The 16,344-nt window shown below is 47.8% G+C and overlaps 1 protein-coding gene across 1 annotated transcript in view; it reads right to left on the reverse strand.

Moving 5' to 3' along the window:
• The window catches only part of LOC144324932 (uncharacterized), a 60,606-nt gene that overhangs the window by 12,637 nt on the left and 31,625 nt on the right, over window positions 1-16,344 (reverse strand). The window contains exons 4-5 of the mRNA XM_077916265.1: window positions 15,612-16,308; window positions 2,401-2,498 (exon numbers count right to left, since the gene is read on the reverse strand). Of these exons, the coding sequence (XP_077772391.1) occupies window positions 2,401-2,498; window positions 15,612-16,308 (795 nt within the window). The remainder of the gene's footprint in view (window positions 1-2,400; window positions 2,499-15,611; window positions 16,309-16,344) is intronic.

The raw sequence follows: 16,344 nt of genomic DNA on the forward strand, positions 1-16,344 counted from the left end.
GAAGTTAAAAAGGATCTAGAAATATGGTCAAAGTTGAAGTTTTCCTTGTTAGGCCGAATTGCTGTTATTAAGATGAATGTATTGCCTAGAATGTTATTTTTATTTCAAGCATTGCAAATTGTGGACAAGATGGATTGTTTCAAGAGGTGGCAGAAAGACATTTTGAAATTTGTCTGGCAGGGCAAAAAACCCATAATAAAACTAAAAATTTTAACAGATGCGAAGGAAAGAGGGGGATTTGCCCTGCCGGACTTTAAACTTTATTATGAATCAGCAGCTTTCTGCTGGTTGAAAGACTGGCTGCTTCTTGAGAACATACGACATTTTGGATTTAGAAGGTTTTAATAACATTTTTGGGTGGCATGCATATTTATGGCATGACAAGGTTAAAGAACATAAAGCATTTAAAAACCATATTGTTAGGAAAGCATTGTTTAATGTTTGGACAAGATATAAAGATTTACTTGAAAATAAAACCCCAAGGTGGTTGTCACCGATGGAGGCAAAGGCTGCAAAAAAGCTCAATATGGAGGCCAAATGGCCAAAATATTGGGAAATTTTGGAACAGGAGGGAGATAAATTGAAATTACAGAGTTTTGAGAAATTGAAGGCTAAAGTACGAGACTGGCTCCATTATTATCAAATAATGGAGGTTTACAAACAAGACAGGAAATTTGGCTTCCAGGTGGAGAAATCAAAATTAGAAACAGAACTGTTAGAACCTAATACTAAGAATTTGTCAAGAATGTATAACTTGCTGTTGAAATGGAACACACAAGATGAAACAGTGAAATCAGCTATGATAAAATGGGCACAAGACATTGGTCATAACATTATGTTTGTTGACTGGGAACAGTTGTGGACCACCGGTATAAAGTTCACGGCATGTAATGCCTTAAGAGAGAATATTATGAAAATGATATACAGGAGGTACATGACCCCAGTCAAGCTTGCAAAAATCTATCACTTGCCCGACAATAAATGTTGGAAATGCAAAGAAACTGAAGGTACATTCTTTCACCTTTGGTGGACGTGCCCAAAGATTAAGGCCTTCTGGGAGATGATATATAATGAAATGAAAAAGGTACTTAAATATATCTTCCCTAAGAAACCAGAGGCTTTTCTCCTGGGCATGGTTGGCCAATTGGTGCCAAAGACAGACAGAACCTTTTTTATGAACGCTACAACAGCTGCAAGAATACTCATCGCAAAGTATTGGAAGACACAAGATCTACCCACTCTGGAAGCATGGCAGACGAAGGTGATAGACTATATGGGACTGGCAGAAATGACTGGCAGAATTCGAGACCAGAGGAAAGAGACGGTGGAAGAAGATTGGAGGAAATTTAAAATTTATCTTAAGAAATATTGTAAAATTAATGAGTGCTAAAATGTTGTGGTTATAGAAAATAGGGGATTACAGAGGTAAAAGATTATGTAAAAGGGGCTCAAATATTTCATGGTGGAACCAAAGGGACTTTGGTGCTCTGGGGTATGCCAATCTATGAGGAAGAGAAGCAGGCTTTGTTGCTCTCTCTCCCACCATCCCCCCTCCCCACTTTTTGGGCTGGGTTTCTACATCATTCTGGCAGGCAGAAATCCAGCAGGTCAGGAGGATTTCCTGTCAATATTGTTGCTGGAAAGTTTGCAGTGACTGTGAGCTTCCATTGGATCATTGCAATGGATTGCATTACATTGCATTTGAATTATGGGGCAGAGTCCCATGGACTGCAAGAAGATCAAACCTCTCCATTCTGAAGGAAATCAGCCCTGAGTGCTCACTGGAAGGACAGATCCTGAAGCTGAGGCTCCAAGACTTTGGCCCCCTCATGAGAAGAGAAGCCTCCCTGGAAGAGACCCTGATGTTGGGAAAGATGGAGGGCACAAGGAGAAGGGGACTACGGAGGACCAGATGGTGGGACAGTGTTCTCGAAGCTCCCAGCATGAGGGAGGCAGCGGAAGACAGGAGGGCCTGGCGTGCTCTGGTCCAGGGGGTCACGAAGGGGTTTCTGCACCAGGTCAAGGAATCTGTTGCCCCCCAATTACACCCCCCCACACCCACACCTGTATTTTGCCTAGCCAAAGGTGCAACTCAACCTGAAGCCCAGGAAGGAAGCAGCCAAAGGTCCTTGATGACCTCCCTCCACCCCCCGGGCCCCCACCTTCCTTCCCCGGCTTGTTCTCCCCCTTTCCTGCCCCTTGCCCAGCCTCCTCCTCCTCGCCGCCCCTCTCGCCCCAACTCCTGGGGCGACGCCCGCCTGCCATTTCCCCCCTTCCTTCGCTGCTGCCTCTCCTTTGCCTTCTGCCCTGGCTCTCCGCTCTCTGACTTGGGGGTCTCCCTGCCCCCTGGGACCCCCTTCTCCCCACGGCGCCCTCAGGGGGAAGAGAGAGGAGACTCACCCAGGAAGCTTTGGCCAAGGGAGAGCAGAAAGCAGCAGCCTCCTCTCGGCTTGCAGGAAGGGAATTGGGCCAGGGAGGACCTTCACTTCCGGTGCCCTCTAGGAATCCAGCTCGGCTCCTCTTAACCCTTGCCAAGCCGAGGGCACCAAATCCTCCCCTCCCTCCCTCTCCCTGGCTGCAGTTTTTCCTGCCTCTGCCCCTGAGCTCGAGGGGCTGCCCCTGCTTCCCTCCCTCTGGGCCAAGGCCTCTGCCCCAAGGAGCCCACATCGATGCAGACCCCTAACATAACAGCAAGGGAGGCGGGGGGGCATGGGGGGGTTACCTTGGCTCTCCCCCAAAAGAGAGGCTCCAGGATCCCAAGGAAAGGCTGGGATGGAGAAGAGGCGGAAGTCTGCGCAGTGGCAGGAGGTGTCTTGGGTTCAGAGATGGCTCCATCAAGACCCCCCCCCCCGGGGGAAACCCCCCAGCTCAGCGAGTGGGGGGGGGGGAGGAAGGAGAGGGTGTCTTCCCGGCCAGGAAATTTCCCCTCTCGAAAATGATCTCTCTCCCCCCCCCCCAGCGGATTTTCCTGCTTCTGCAGTGTCCCATGCAAGGAATGAAACGCACAGGCGATCCTTTGGGGGGGGGGGGAAGACTCGGGGGGGGGGCATAGAATCATAGAATCATAGAGTTGGAAGAGGCCACAAGGGCCATCGAGTCCAACCCCCTGCCAAGCAGGAAACACCATCAGAGCACTCCTGACATATGGTTGTCAAGCCTCTGCTTAAAGACCTCCAAAGAAGGAGACTCCACCACACTCCTTGGCAGCCAATTCCACTGTCGAACAGCTCTTACTGTCAGGAAGTTCTTCCTAATGTTTAGGTGGAATCTTCTTTCTTGTAGTTTGGATCCATTGCTCCGTGTCCGCTTCTCTGGAGCAGCAGAAAACAACCTTTCTCCCTCCTCTATGTGACATCCTTTTATATATTTGTACATGGCTATCATATCACCCCGTAACCTCCTCTTCTCCAGGCTAAACATGCCCAGCTCCCTTAGCCGTTCCTCATAAGGCATCGTTTCCAGGCCTTTGACCATTTTGGTTGCCCTCCTCTGGACACGTTCGAGTTTGTCAGTGTCCTTCTTGAACTGTGGTGCCCAGAACTGGACACAGTACTCCAGGTGAGGTCTGACCAGAGCAGAATACAGTGGCACTATTACTTCCCTTGATCTAGATGCTATACTCCTATTGATGAGGCCCAGAATTGCATTGGCTTTTTTAGCTGCCGCGTCACATTGTTGGCTCATGTCAAGTTTGTGGTCAACCAAGACTCCTAGATCCTTTTCACATGTACTGCTCTCAAGCCAGGTGTCCCCCATCTTGTATTTGTGCCTCTCATTTTTTTTGCCCAAGTGCAATACTTTACATTTCTCCCTGTTAAAATTCATCTTGTTTGTTTTGGCCCAGTTCTCTAATCTGTCAAGGTCGTTTTGAAGTGTGATCCTGTCCTCTGGGGTGTTAGTCACCCCTCCCAGTTTGGTGTCATCTGCAAATTTGATCAGGATGCCCTTGAGTCCATCATCCAAGTCGTTGATAAAGATGTTGAATAAGACCGGGCCCAAGACAGAACCCTGTGGCACCCCACTAGTCACTCTTCTCCAGGATGAAGAGGAACCATTGATGAGCACCCTTTGGGTTCGGTCAGTCAGCCAGTTACAAATCCACTGAGTGGTAGCATAGTCAAGACCGCATTTTACCAGCTTCTTTACAAGAATATCATGGGGCACCTTGTCAAATGCCTTGCTGAAATCAAGGTAGACTACATCCACTGCATTCCCTTCATCTACCAGGCTTGTAATTCTGTCAAAAAACGAGATCAGGTTAGTCTGACATGACTTATTTTTCAGAAATCCATGCTGACTATTGGTGATCACAGCATTCCTTTCTAGGTGCTCACAGACTGTTTGCTTAATGATCTGCTCCAGAATCTTCCCTGGTATTGATGTCAGACTGACTGGGCGGTAATTATTTGGGTCCTCTCTTTTCCCCTTTTTGAAAATAGGGACAACATTTGCCCTCCTCCAGTCTGCGGGGACTTCGCCTGTTCTCCAGGAATTCTCAAAGATGACTGCCAGTGGTTCTGAAATCACATCTGCCAGTTCTTTTAATACTCTTGGATGCAGTTCATCTGGCCCTGGAGACTTGAATACATCTAGACTAGCCAAGTATTCTTGTACTATCTCCTTAGTTATTCTGGGTTGTGTTTCCTCTGCTGAATCATTTGCTCCAAATTCTTCAGGTCGGGCATTGTTTTCTTTATCGGAGAAGACTGAGGCAAAGAAGGCATTGAGGAGTTCAGCCCTTTCTGTGTCCCCTGTTTGCATTTCACCATCTTCTCCTCTGAGTGACCCCACGGTTTCTGTTCTTCCTTTTGCTACGAACATACCCATAAAAGCCTTTTTTGTTGCTTTTAACCTCTCTAGCAAGCCTGAGTTCATTTTGTGCTTTAGCTTTTCTGACTTTGTGTCTACACGTGCTGGCTATTTGTTTGAATTCCTCTTTGGTGGTTTCCCCCCTTTTCCATTTTTTGTACACATCCTTTTTTAATCTTAACTCAGTTAAAAGTTCTTTAGATAGCCACCCTGGCTTCTTTAGGCACCTTCCATGTTTCCGTCTCATTGGTATTGCCTGAAGTTGTGCTTTTACTATCTCCCTCTTAACAAACTCCCAGCCATCTTGAACTCCCTTTCCTTTTAGTATTACTGTCCATGGGATCTCACCCAGCACTTCCCTAAGCTTTATGAAGTCGGCTTTCTTAAAGTCGAGAAATTGAGTCCTAGTATGCTTGGCTGCTCCTTTCCGCTGTATAGTAAACTTCAGAAGAGCATGATCACTCGCGCCTAATGATCCTTCCACTTCTACCCCACTAACCAGGTCATCAACATTGGTTAGGACCAGATCTAAAATGGCTGTTCCTCTTGTTGCTTCTCCCACTTTCTGGACAATGAAGTTGTCTGCAAGGGCAGTGAGGAATCTGTTTGACCTTATGCTCTTGGCTGAGTTTGACATCCAACAAATATCAGGGTAATTGAAGTCCCCCATTACTACTATCTCCCTTCCTTTTGCATGCTTGGCCATCTGTTCCAGGAAGGCATCATCTATGTCCTCCGTTTGGCTTGGGGATCTATAGTAAACTCCCACAATGAGGTCACTGTTATTCTTCTCTCCCTTAATTTTCACCCAAATGCTCTCACTTTGGCTTTGAGGTTCTAAATCTTGGATCTCTTCACAGGTATACACATCCCTGACATATAACGCCACTCCTCCTCCTTTCTTGTCTGGTCTGTTTCTTTGAAATAGATTGTATCCCTCCATTATTACATTCCAATCGTGGGATTTATCCCACCAGGTTTCAGTGATTCCTATTATGTCATATTTAGTTTGCTGTACCAGGAGCTCAAGCTCATCTTGTTTATTTCCCATGCTTTGCGCATTAGTGTACAGACATTGAAGTCCATTAATCATTCCCCCGTGTCTCTTATTTAAGGATTTTTTCCTCCCACCACTAGGTCTGCATGCTCTTTGCTCCATTCGGTCTATGACATTTGGATGATCATCTTCCTCAATTGATAGACTCCTACCTTCAGGAGCACTGTCTCCCTCCCCCACATTAGTCAGTTTAAAGCCCTCCTGATGAGGTTTCTGAGATTTTTTGCAAAAACATTCCTCCCAACCGTTGTGAGGTGCAGCCCATCGCTAGCCAGAAGTCCATCTTCAAGAAACTGCAGTCCGTGATCTAAGAATCCAAACCGTTCCTGTTTACACCATTTGCGAAGCCAGTTGTTCACTTCCACTATTTTTCCCTCTCTCCCTGGGCCACGTCGTTCAACTGGGAGGACAGATGAGATGACAATTTGTGCATTTAATTGCTTCAATTTCCTGCCCAGAGCCTCGTAATCTCTTTTGATCTTCTGGAGGCTATTGCTTGCAGTGTCATTGGTTCCCACATGAACCAAGAGGAAGGGGTATTTGTCAGTGGGTTTTATGATTCCTTGCAGTCGTTCAGTTACATCTTGGATCTTAGCCCCGGGGAGACAGCACACTTCCCGAGACATCTTGTCAGGCCCACAGATCACTGCTTCTGTTCCCCTCAGTAGGGAATCCCCTATCACCACCACACGCCTCCTCTTAGGTCTGGTCGGGGTTCTTCTGTGAGCTGTCCGTTCCAAGGTCGCCTGGACATTCCCAGAGGACTGCCTTTGCTCCTCGTCTTCATATACCTGATCGACTGTAATGAGGGAGAGATCCTCAAATGGAGTCTGCTCTTCGTCTTCCATGCTAGGGGAAAGGACCTCAAAGCGATTGCGTATTTCTAAACAATCAGAGCGAACCCTGGGCCTCCTACTTCTTTGAGTCACGTTTCTCCATATATCTGGCTCCTGTGTTGGTGAACTAGCCACCTTCTCAGGGGAGTCCCCTGTCTCTTCCTTGGTGGAGACGGTGTGCTCTGTTGCTTCCAAGAAGAGTTCCAGGTCTCTAATTCTTTGGAGCGTAGCTACACGTTCCTCCAGTTGCTGGACTTTGTCTTCTAAGAGGGCAATCAACATGCAATTGCTGCAGGTAAAGCTGCCTGCAACCTTTGGCAAGATGGCAAACACTGCGCAGGAACCACAGGCGACTGCAGCTGTTCCCTCACCCTCCATCTTGAGAACGTGTGGTTGGGGGTGACTACAGTGGTCCTCTATCATTAAAAGTGTGGAGACAGGACAAATAAATCCCCCCCAAAAAACCTAGGTCTCCCCCAACAAATGTTTGAGACTAGCTCCCCTAAATCTAAAATATGGATCAAACTGCGCGCGCCGCTAGAGAGAGAGCAGCTAAACAGCCACAAGAAACTCACACAAGAAAACCCTTTTTGTTCCTTCTTCAGCTGCTGCCCTAAAACTCTGATGTGGGCAGATGTGGAAGAGAAAAGAAATGACCATGCCTGCCTGCATGGGAGAGTAGGACTTACTTCTGAGTAAGCATGCCTCGGGTGGGGCTGCACAGCAGTGCTTCCAAAAGTGATGGGATCAGTGTGCGGATCTCACGAAATTAATGCCGTGCTCTTATAAACGCACAGGGATAAGTGCATTCACACATACAAGGGTTCACAAACCCCTGCGTGTAACTGCAGGTGATGCAATAGGAACCCTTTTGCTGGGAGTTTCCTGAAGGGATCTGCTTCACTTGGAAAGCCAAGAAAGAAAAGTGTGTGTAGATTCTGAGCATGGCTGCCGACGTTTCCCTTTTTAAAGGGAAATTCCCTTATTCCGAATAGGATTCCTCGCAAGAAAAGGGAAAAGTTGACAGTTATGATTCTGAAAGCGGCGGAATTCTGGAGGAAGAATTAGAAGGAGCAGGGAGATCCTGCACAGGTGGAATCTCATGAAGAAGAGCAAGTCAGAATTATTGGGGCTGGACTTGTGTTGTTTTCTTTGCGAAAAGAAAGACTCGGGTTTCTAAAATATGGCTTATAAATTTCTAACCTGGAATGTGATGGACTAAATTTGAAATCCGAAAGGCATAAGATAACACATCTATTAAGAAAGCAGAAATGAGATTTAATAAGCTTGCAGGAGACCCACGTAAAAAGGACCCATGGAAAATGGTTAATGAGTAAAGCTTGAGGCCAGTAATTTATACCTTCAGATAAATCAAAAAAAGACATTGCCAGGAAGGAATAAAAGTCCTGGTGCTAGGATTATACGCAGCAAATGAAAAGAAATCGGACTTTTAAATGCTGGGAGGGATGCAGGCAGTGGCGAAGGGGTTGTTTATGTGAAATTGATTGATTAGCGTGACCTGCTAATTGATTTACGATCCACAATTAGCTCTTTACTGCCGTCCGGCGCGCTTCCCTCAGCTGCGCGATCTCAGCTCCGTTGTCATCCAGTCACGCCTCAGCAGAGTGAACACAGCGGTAAAACTGTCACTTCATTTCCGACAAACACACAGAGTCCCAGTTTGTCTATTTACAGTCTTTATTCCGACATTCCCCAGAAAACTCCTGGGCTTCTTGCAGCCATGACAAACTGCGTCCTTCTCCCTCAAAAGACAGAGAGGAAGAGAACGAAACTCCTCCCAGCTTCGAAAGCTGACGTCAGAATGCTGAGGCATCATGGGAACAACTTAACCTGTTAAGTTCCAAACCCCATAGTTTAGACAGCCTTTCTAGAGAGAGAGAAGCTTGAAAAGCAAGAGATATGAAGAGAAATGAGGGCGAATTAGAAGAAATCCCCCGAGAAACGAGGGAGCCCAGGGATACTGCAGCCTGGCCTGCCAGTGGCGTAGCGTGGGGGGTGCAGGGGGGGCCGGCCCCACCGGGCGCAACATCTGGGGTTAGGGCAAATCCATTGGTTAGGGGGCGCAAATCCACGGGTTAAGGGGCGCAAATCCACGGGTTAGGGGGCGCAAATTACTTTCCTTGCCCCGGGTGCTGACAACCCACGCTACGCCACTGTGGCCTGCCAGGAACCGGCCTCCTTGGCGCCTAAAACGGAGGCGAGGCTCAGATTTCGAAAGGCGGGCAGTTGGGAAAAGGCGGGAAAAGGCGTTTCCCTCAGAGCTGCTGAGGGGAAGCAGCAGCGGGGGGAGGGGCTCCTCCTCTCTTGTTCCTCAGAGACAGGCAGAGAAACAACGGGGACCCTCTTGTGAGGGGAGCAGAAAGGAGGGCTCTCAGACAAAGGGGCGGCAGGGGGGTCTCTCGTCTCTCTCCCCCCCTCACAACCCCATTGCGTTCCTCTCATGGTGGAAGGCCTTGGAGAAAAGAAGCGACCATGCCTGCCTTCAAAGACGGAGGTTCTGTTTCAACCTCTGCTTGCAAAAGGTTTCAACCGACACCCAAAAGAAGGGGGTCCCTTCGGGGAATGGTTGATCTTGACAACCGGAGTTGCTGGAGACACTATGGACAAGACAAAGCAGATGTTGGACACGACAAGTGGGAATCCTCCCTCAGAGGCGCCTTTCCTTGCTGGTGTTACAACTAAGGGAAGAACGTGTCAGAAGTCGGTGGTTTGCCTCGAAAGAGGGAGAGATTTACAGTGGAGAGGTGACTCGAGATAACAAGGAGCAATAGCAGGTGGTAGCTGAAGAATGAGTGCACATGCTCAAACGCTTCATGAATATCATAGAACACACCTCTGTGGGAGAAATGGCTCATTTGAATGACCAGGTAATGTGTGTAACAGGTGGGAGAACATATTAAGGAGCAAAAATGAAGAAGGCCTTGCGGGAAGCCTGTCAAGTGTATTTCCTTAACCAATAGGAACTGGAGGAGGGATATTCAGACGGTCTTAGGTTAAAAATTTTAACCTAATAATATTATCTGTGATGTGAACTGGAATGCGCACTCCCTCTTTCCAGCATGAGCTGGGGGGGGGGGGTCTTTGCCCGTGCAGTGCTGTGACTCCTTTCACAGAGGCATCTGAATCCCTCTGGGAAAGATCCCCTGGACAGTTTTTGCCTAACAGCCCCTCCCCATAAAAGCCCCACAGGCAGGAATGGGGAAGCCCAGGAAGGTGGGGAGAGGGAGGGGTGCATGTTGCTCAGGGGGCAGCCTCTCACCATGGGACTCTCCCAACGCCAATTAAAATCAAGAGGGACACCTGCCATCCTTTCCCTGTGTTTCCAGCCAGAAAACCAGTTTATACTGGGCTCCCAGAACCATCTGACCCCATTTCCCACCCCAGAGCGGGGCTGGACCAATCAGAAGCCTCTGCATTAGACAGCTGGCCAATCCGCTTTCTTCACCCACTTTCCTGAGGGAGTTTTCCTCCTGAGTCTTGGCTGCTCCCCCTCCCAGCTTCTTCTTCATTTCTCCTTCATTCTCTTCCTGTTCCTCTTTCCCCCATTGTGTGGGGGTCAGCTGGGTCCCACCCCACCCCCCATGGCCAGGAGGAGCCCACAGGGGCAGCAGCGCTAGGAGATGGCATTTCCCACCCTTTTCTGAAATAGGCAGGAACACCATATTGTATCTTCTGGAGGCCCCAGCCGCTCCCAGAGATGCCATGGCTCCCCTGTGGGCCACATGGGTCCCACGCTTTTGGGGTTTCTCCTCCTGGCTGAAGGAGGGTGGCACCTTTGGGTGCCAGCACTCACGGAGTATCCTCAGCCGCCTTCCTGCCATGATGGTTTGCCTCCGCAGGGCGGCCTCTTTCCTCGCCATGTTTGCCCAACAGAGGAGGCCTCTCCATTGGAAGAGGCCAGGCAAGCGGCCTCAAAAGAGGAAGCCATTTTGGAGAAGAAACAAGCTTGGCTGTTGTCTGCTGAGGGTCTCCTGCCTTTCTTCCAAGCCTTCTTGGGGGCTGCAATGGCCAGAGGAAGAGACAGCCCCCCCAGCCTTTATATGGCCTCTGTGAAAGAAAACTCTGGGTTGAGAGACTACTCAGCAGCCCAGCTCCTTGGGGTACAAGTCCCCCACTGGTCCATGTGGTCAGTAAAAGAAGGAAATTCCAGCCAAGTAATTTGGAGCAAAACAGCAGTCAGTAGACTGAGAGCCTTTATTGTTGCGCAACAGGTTCAAATAGCAGTATGAACTCTGAGCATGGGGCGACATTAACTTTTAAAACTTTCCCACCATATCCCAGAATATCCCCCCTCCCTTCCCCACCAGTGGGCGGGGTTTGCAGCACCGAGCGGGGCTCAGCTGGGCGGGTGCCACCTACCTGCTTGATCCGGCCTTTGACCTGCCCTTGGCCAGGGAGGACAATGGACGGCCGGCCGGGGGTGGGCCTAAGGCCAAAAGAAAAGAGGATGACTCCGTTGCTCAAGCCTCTTTTGCTGTTCTTCCTTCCAAGATCAGGAGCGTGTCCAGGCGGCTGGATTGAGGCAAGTAGCCGGCCTTCTTTGCTTTGCCTGGATGGGGGGCGGGGGAGAGATTTGGCCCCTCCGCCAGGCTAGGCCGCATTTTTGGCGTGCTCTGTTGGGCACGTTGCGGCCTTTTCGGCTTTTTGTCCGCAGCGTGGGACTACTCTGCTTGACTGCTCTGCCACTGGCTGCTGGCCTGAGCCCCATGTTTTATATTAAGATTCCTTTATTTTGAATGAAGGAGGACACACATAGGAGGAGGACAGTTTTCCAGTATTCACACGTTCCAAGAGACCGGAGACTTTTTTGTTAGGAATCATGACAACGGAAATTAAGAAGTCAAATAGACCATTATTTATCTATGCCACAACTGCTGCCAGGATTCTAATTGCGAAAAGTTGGAAAAGCGAAACCATCCCCTCAAAACTCAAATGGCAAACCAAATTGCCAGCATACTTACAGTTCAGGGCCGTGTTCAGAAAGTGGTGGTGGGGGATGAGTGTTCAGACCCCTGGGCTCTCACTTGTGGGGTGCCTCAGGGTTCTGCCCTCTCCCCCATGCTTTTCAACATTTACATGCAGCCGCTGGGAGAGATCATCACGGGGTTCGGGCTGGGTGTTCATCAATATGCAGATGATACCCAGCTGTACCTCTCTTTCAAATTGGAAGCAGTGAAGGCGGTGAAGTTCCTGTGTGAGTGCCTGGAGGTGGTTGGAGGATGGATGGCGGCTAACAGATTGAGGTTGAATCCTGACAAGACAGAAGTACTGTTTTGGGGGGACAGGAGGCAGGTGGGTGTGGAGGACTCCCTGATCCTGAATGGGGTAACTGTGCCCCTGAAGGACCAGCTGCGCAGCCTGGGAGTCATTTTGGACTCACAGCTGTCCATGGAGGCGCAGGTCAATTCTGTGCCCAGGGCAGCTGTTTATCAGCTCCATCTGGTACGCAGGATGAGACCCTCCCTGCCTGCAGACTGTCTCGCCAGAGTGGTGCATGCTCTGGTTATCTCTCGCTTGGACTACTGCAATGCGCTCTATGTGGGGCTACCTTTGAAGGTGACCCGGAAACTACAACTAATCCATAGTGCAGCAGCTAGACTGGTGACTGGGAGCGGCTGCCGAAACCATATAACACCGGTCTTGAAAGACCTACACTGGCTCCCAGGACATTTCTGGGCACAATTCAAAGTGTTGGTGCTGACCTTTAAAGCCCTAAACGGTCTCGGCCCAGGATACCTGAAGGAGCATCTCTACCTCCATTGTTCTGCCCGGACACTGAGGTCCAGCTCCAAGGGCCATCTGGTGGTTCTCTCACTGCGAGAAGCTAAGTTACAGGGAACCAGGCAGAGGGCCTTCTTGGTAGTGGCACCCGCCCTTTGGAACACCCTCCCACCAGATGTCAAAGAGAAAAATAACTACCAAACTTTTAGAAGACATCTGAAGGCAGCCCTCTTTAGGGAAGCTTTTAATGTTTAATAGGTTACTGTATTTTAGTGTTTTGTTGGAAGCCGCCCAGAGTGGCTGTGGAAACCCAGCCAGATGGGCGGGGTATATTATTATTATTATTATTATTATTATTATTAGCAGCAAGGATAACCAGAACAGTAAGAGGAAATACAATACAAGATGGTAATAAAGAATGGAAAGTAATCAAAGAATATCTTAAAGATTACTGTGATAACAAAAGCTTTATGGCAGATAATAATAATATTTTATTTATATTTTTTTAAAATAATTTTTTATTAGGTTTTCACATTTTATATAGACAACACAAACACACAAAGACAAAAACAAAACATGTATAATTTCAAATCCTTATTTTCTTAACCACACTCCCTGACTTCCCCTCACCTCCCCTTCGTACATCCCCATTCCAATAGTTAGCTCAGCAAGTTCTTATCTCTCATCCTTAGAGTATTATTATTATTATTATTTTAACTTAGCTCTTCTTAATTAACCAGATTTATCTTATACAAATCTCTTATAAGCATTTGATCCTTTTCTAAGGTCGACCCAGGTTCCCTTCCACAAATTTCCCATTTTTACATTAAATATTGATCATACTAACTAAACACAAAAGTCATAATATTTTTTTTGGAATTTCACTCTCACTCCCCTCCCCCGGTTTCAATCCCTTTCCAAAGAAGTGTCCACAATAACAGCTCTTAGCCTGGATTTCTCACGTCCGAGGCCTTCAAATCTCTGTCCGTCCCTCTCTGCCGGTTTTGTTGGTACTCCTTTATGTTGGTCATTAAGTCTCGAAGGAGCTCTAACACAATAAAGTCAAAGTTTATTCCAACCAGTTTTCCATATTCAGAAGGGTAGCCCCAATCGTATTTCTTATTTCTTTTAAATCCAGATATTCCAAGTGTTCCGGGGCTCCCTCTTTCATCTTAAACAATGTAGGCTCAGCCTGTACTTTTCCATCTGCAGCCATTGTAATGTCTCAGAATTCCCCCTAGAGGGATTCTGGTTACTTAGTAATCCTTCTCCAACAGTCCATTACTTTGTTATTTATTCCTTCTTTGTTTCCAACAACTTAAATTCAAATGTAGCAGATTTAATCTGCAGAGATAGTATATAACAGATTTTTCTAATTTTGACAGCTCGTTTGACAGCTGTCAAACTCCTTATTTCTCTTCAACAGGCTCTCACACACAGGGCGCTCCCGGGTCCGGGGAGGTTACACAAAAGCTTCTAAAAATCAGCTCTTATTCTTCAACACAAAACTTCTTATGCCAATCGTGGAATTAATATCTTTTATCTCACAGGGATGAAAGTGATCTCTCCACCTTAGTTATCCGATTCTTGCTTTAAATAATCTGTAGGGAGGGGGTGCGGACTTCCCTTTAGCACATCCCCCGGTCATACCGAATTCAAGGAAATAAATTTTAAGTCCAAATTCCGTTCTACTTACGGGTTGTTTCTTTTCAGGTCCAAATTTCAGGGGAAAAAGTCAGCGCTCTCCGGCCATGGCTCGCGGCTTCACTCCACTGAGGTAGCGGTCAACTCACAGCACCACGCCACCCTCCGTACCCTCTCCGAAGCATTTAAAAAGGCTCTTCGTGGGTCGGGGGGCGCTTAAGGTGCCCGCCGAGTCACCAAGTCTGCAGGCTTCAGCGCCTGCGGTTTCTGAGGGTCTCCGCGTCGCCAAGACCCGTCCCCAGTAGAGCCGATTCCCTCCGGTGCTCGGAGGGAATCCGCCATTAACCGATCGCGCTAACCCGGAAGTCCAATAATATTTTATTTATATCCTGCCCACCCCAGCCGAAGCCGGGCTCAGAGCAGGTAACAACAGTATATCGAATGAGTCCTTTAATATAAGGAAATATTGGAGAAAACTAGAACCAAAAAGGAGAATGTGAGGTGTGTGGGGGCGAAGATTTAGGAAACTAAAAAATTTAAGTTCAAAATAGTACAATGAGTATAGTCGGAAGGCTTTTCTTTATCGTAAATAACATCATTTTCAATTCTTCTACTTTCTCTCTTTTCTTTCATTTATACTTTTTGTGTATTCATAATCTGTAATGTTTGAATGTAATGTTTTATATTGTATGTGTCAGGAAACTGACATTGGAGCAGAGTGGAGAGGCTAGGCTCCCCAACGATGCCGGAGAGGGAACCAGTACAGGGGGAGAGAGGGCTTCCGCTGGGGAAGAAAGCCAAGGTGACACCAGGAAGAAAGAAGGGATTGAGAGCACTTTGGAGGGGAGGCTCCGAGACTCTTCAAGTGAGGTCAGTGAGGAGAGTGGAGGACCACCGGTGGGGACACCCACTCTGCGCAGAAGGCTTTCGCGCAGAGAGGCGAGACGGAGGTTGTCCGTGAAGGAATTCTTATGTTGGAAGAAGTTTAGGAAACGCCCACTGATGGATTCTGCCAGCGACTGAAGCAGTCGTGCCCAAGGGGGGCTGCTCAGCCGGGGAAAACGCAACCGCCTCATGCAGTTTGGAGCAGGTGGAGGTTTACACACAAGCAACCCCAATTCCCATGATAGTATGTATTTTTAAAATTTCGGTATAATAAAGGTTTAAAAATTATGTAAAACAGGAAGATACCTGTTTCTCGAATCTACCAGCATGACTTTGACCAAACTGCGGGAGGCAGTGGAACACCGAGGTGCCTGGTGTGCTCTGGTCCATGGGGTCATGAAGAGTCGGACATCACTAAACGACTAAACAACCACAACAAAAACAGGAAGAGGGGGGAGGGACCTGCAAGGAATGCAGGGAAGGAAAGATCTCTCAGGGTGGGAGACGGGGGAAAGAGGGGGGCACCCAGGGGAGAGCTGGGGGAGCCTGCCTTTCTATGGGTTGATAAATGATATGATATATATGATACAAAGGTTATAAAGGGTATTTTTAGTTATTCTCCCCCCTTCTCTTTTTTATACACTTGTGTTTTGCAAGGGTTGTTTAATAATTTTTCCTTTTTTCCTTTTTGGTTGTCCCTCAGTGTGAATTCTTTGATGGGAAGTGAGATTGGTGCTTCGACTGAAGCTCTTCCCACATTCGAAGCACTGATAGGGTTTCTCCCCTGTATGAATTCTTTGATGGGAAGTGAGATAGATCCCCTGACTGAAGCTCTTCCCACATTCGAAGCACTGATAGGGTTTCTCCCCTGTATGAATTCTTTGATGGTAAGTGAGATAGATCCCCTGACTGAAGCTCTTCCCACATTCGAAGCACTGATAGGGTTTCTCCCCTGTATGAATTGCTTGATGGGAAGTGAAATTGGTGCTTCGACTGAAACTCTTCCCACATTCGAAGCACTGATAGGGTTTCTCCCCTGTATGAATTCTGTGATGATAACTGAGATGGGAACTTTTTCTGAAGCTCTTTCCACATTCGAAGCACTGATAGGGTTTCTCCCCCGTATGAATTCTTTGATGGGAAGTGAGATGATCCTTCCGGCTGAAGCTCTTCCCACACTGCAAGCAATGATAGGGTTTCTCCCCCGTATGAATTCTTTGATGGGAAGTGAGATGGTAGCTGTAACTAAAGCTCTTTCCACATTCCATGCAGTTATAGGGTTTCTCTCCTGTATGAATTCTATGATGGGAAGCGAGATTGTCCTTCCGAGTGAAACTCTTTCCACATTCTCTGCACTGATACAATTTCTCC

Source organism: Podarcis muralis, chromosome 12 (assembly GCF_964188315.1).
Source record: "Podarcis muralis chromosome 12, rPodMur119.hap1.1, whole genome shotgun sequence".
Lineage (NCBI taxonomy): Eukaryota > Metazoa > Chordata > Lepidosauria > Squamata > Lacertidae > Podarcis > Podarcis muralis.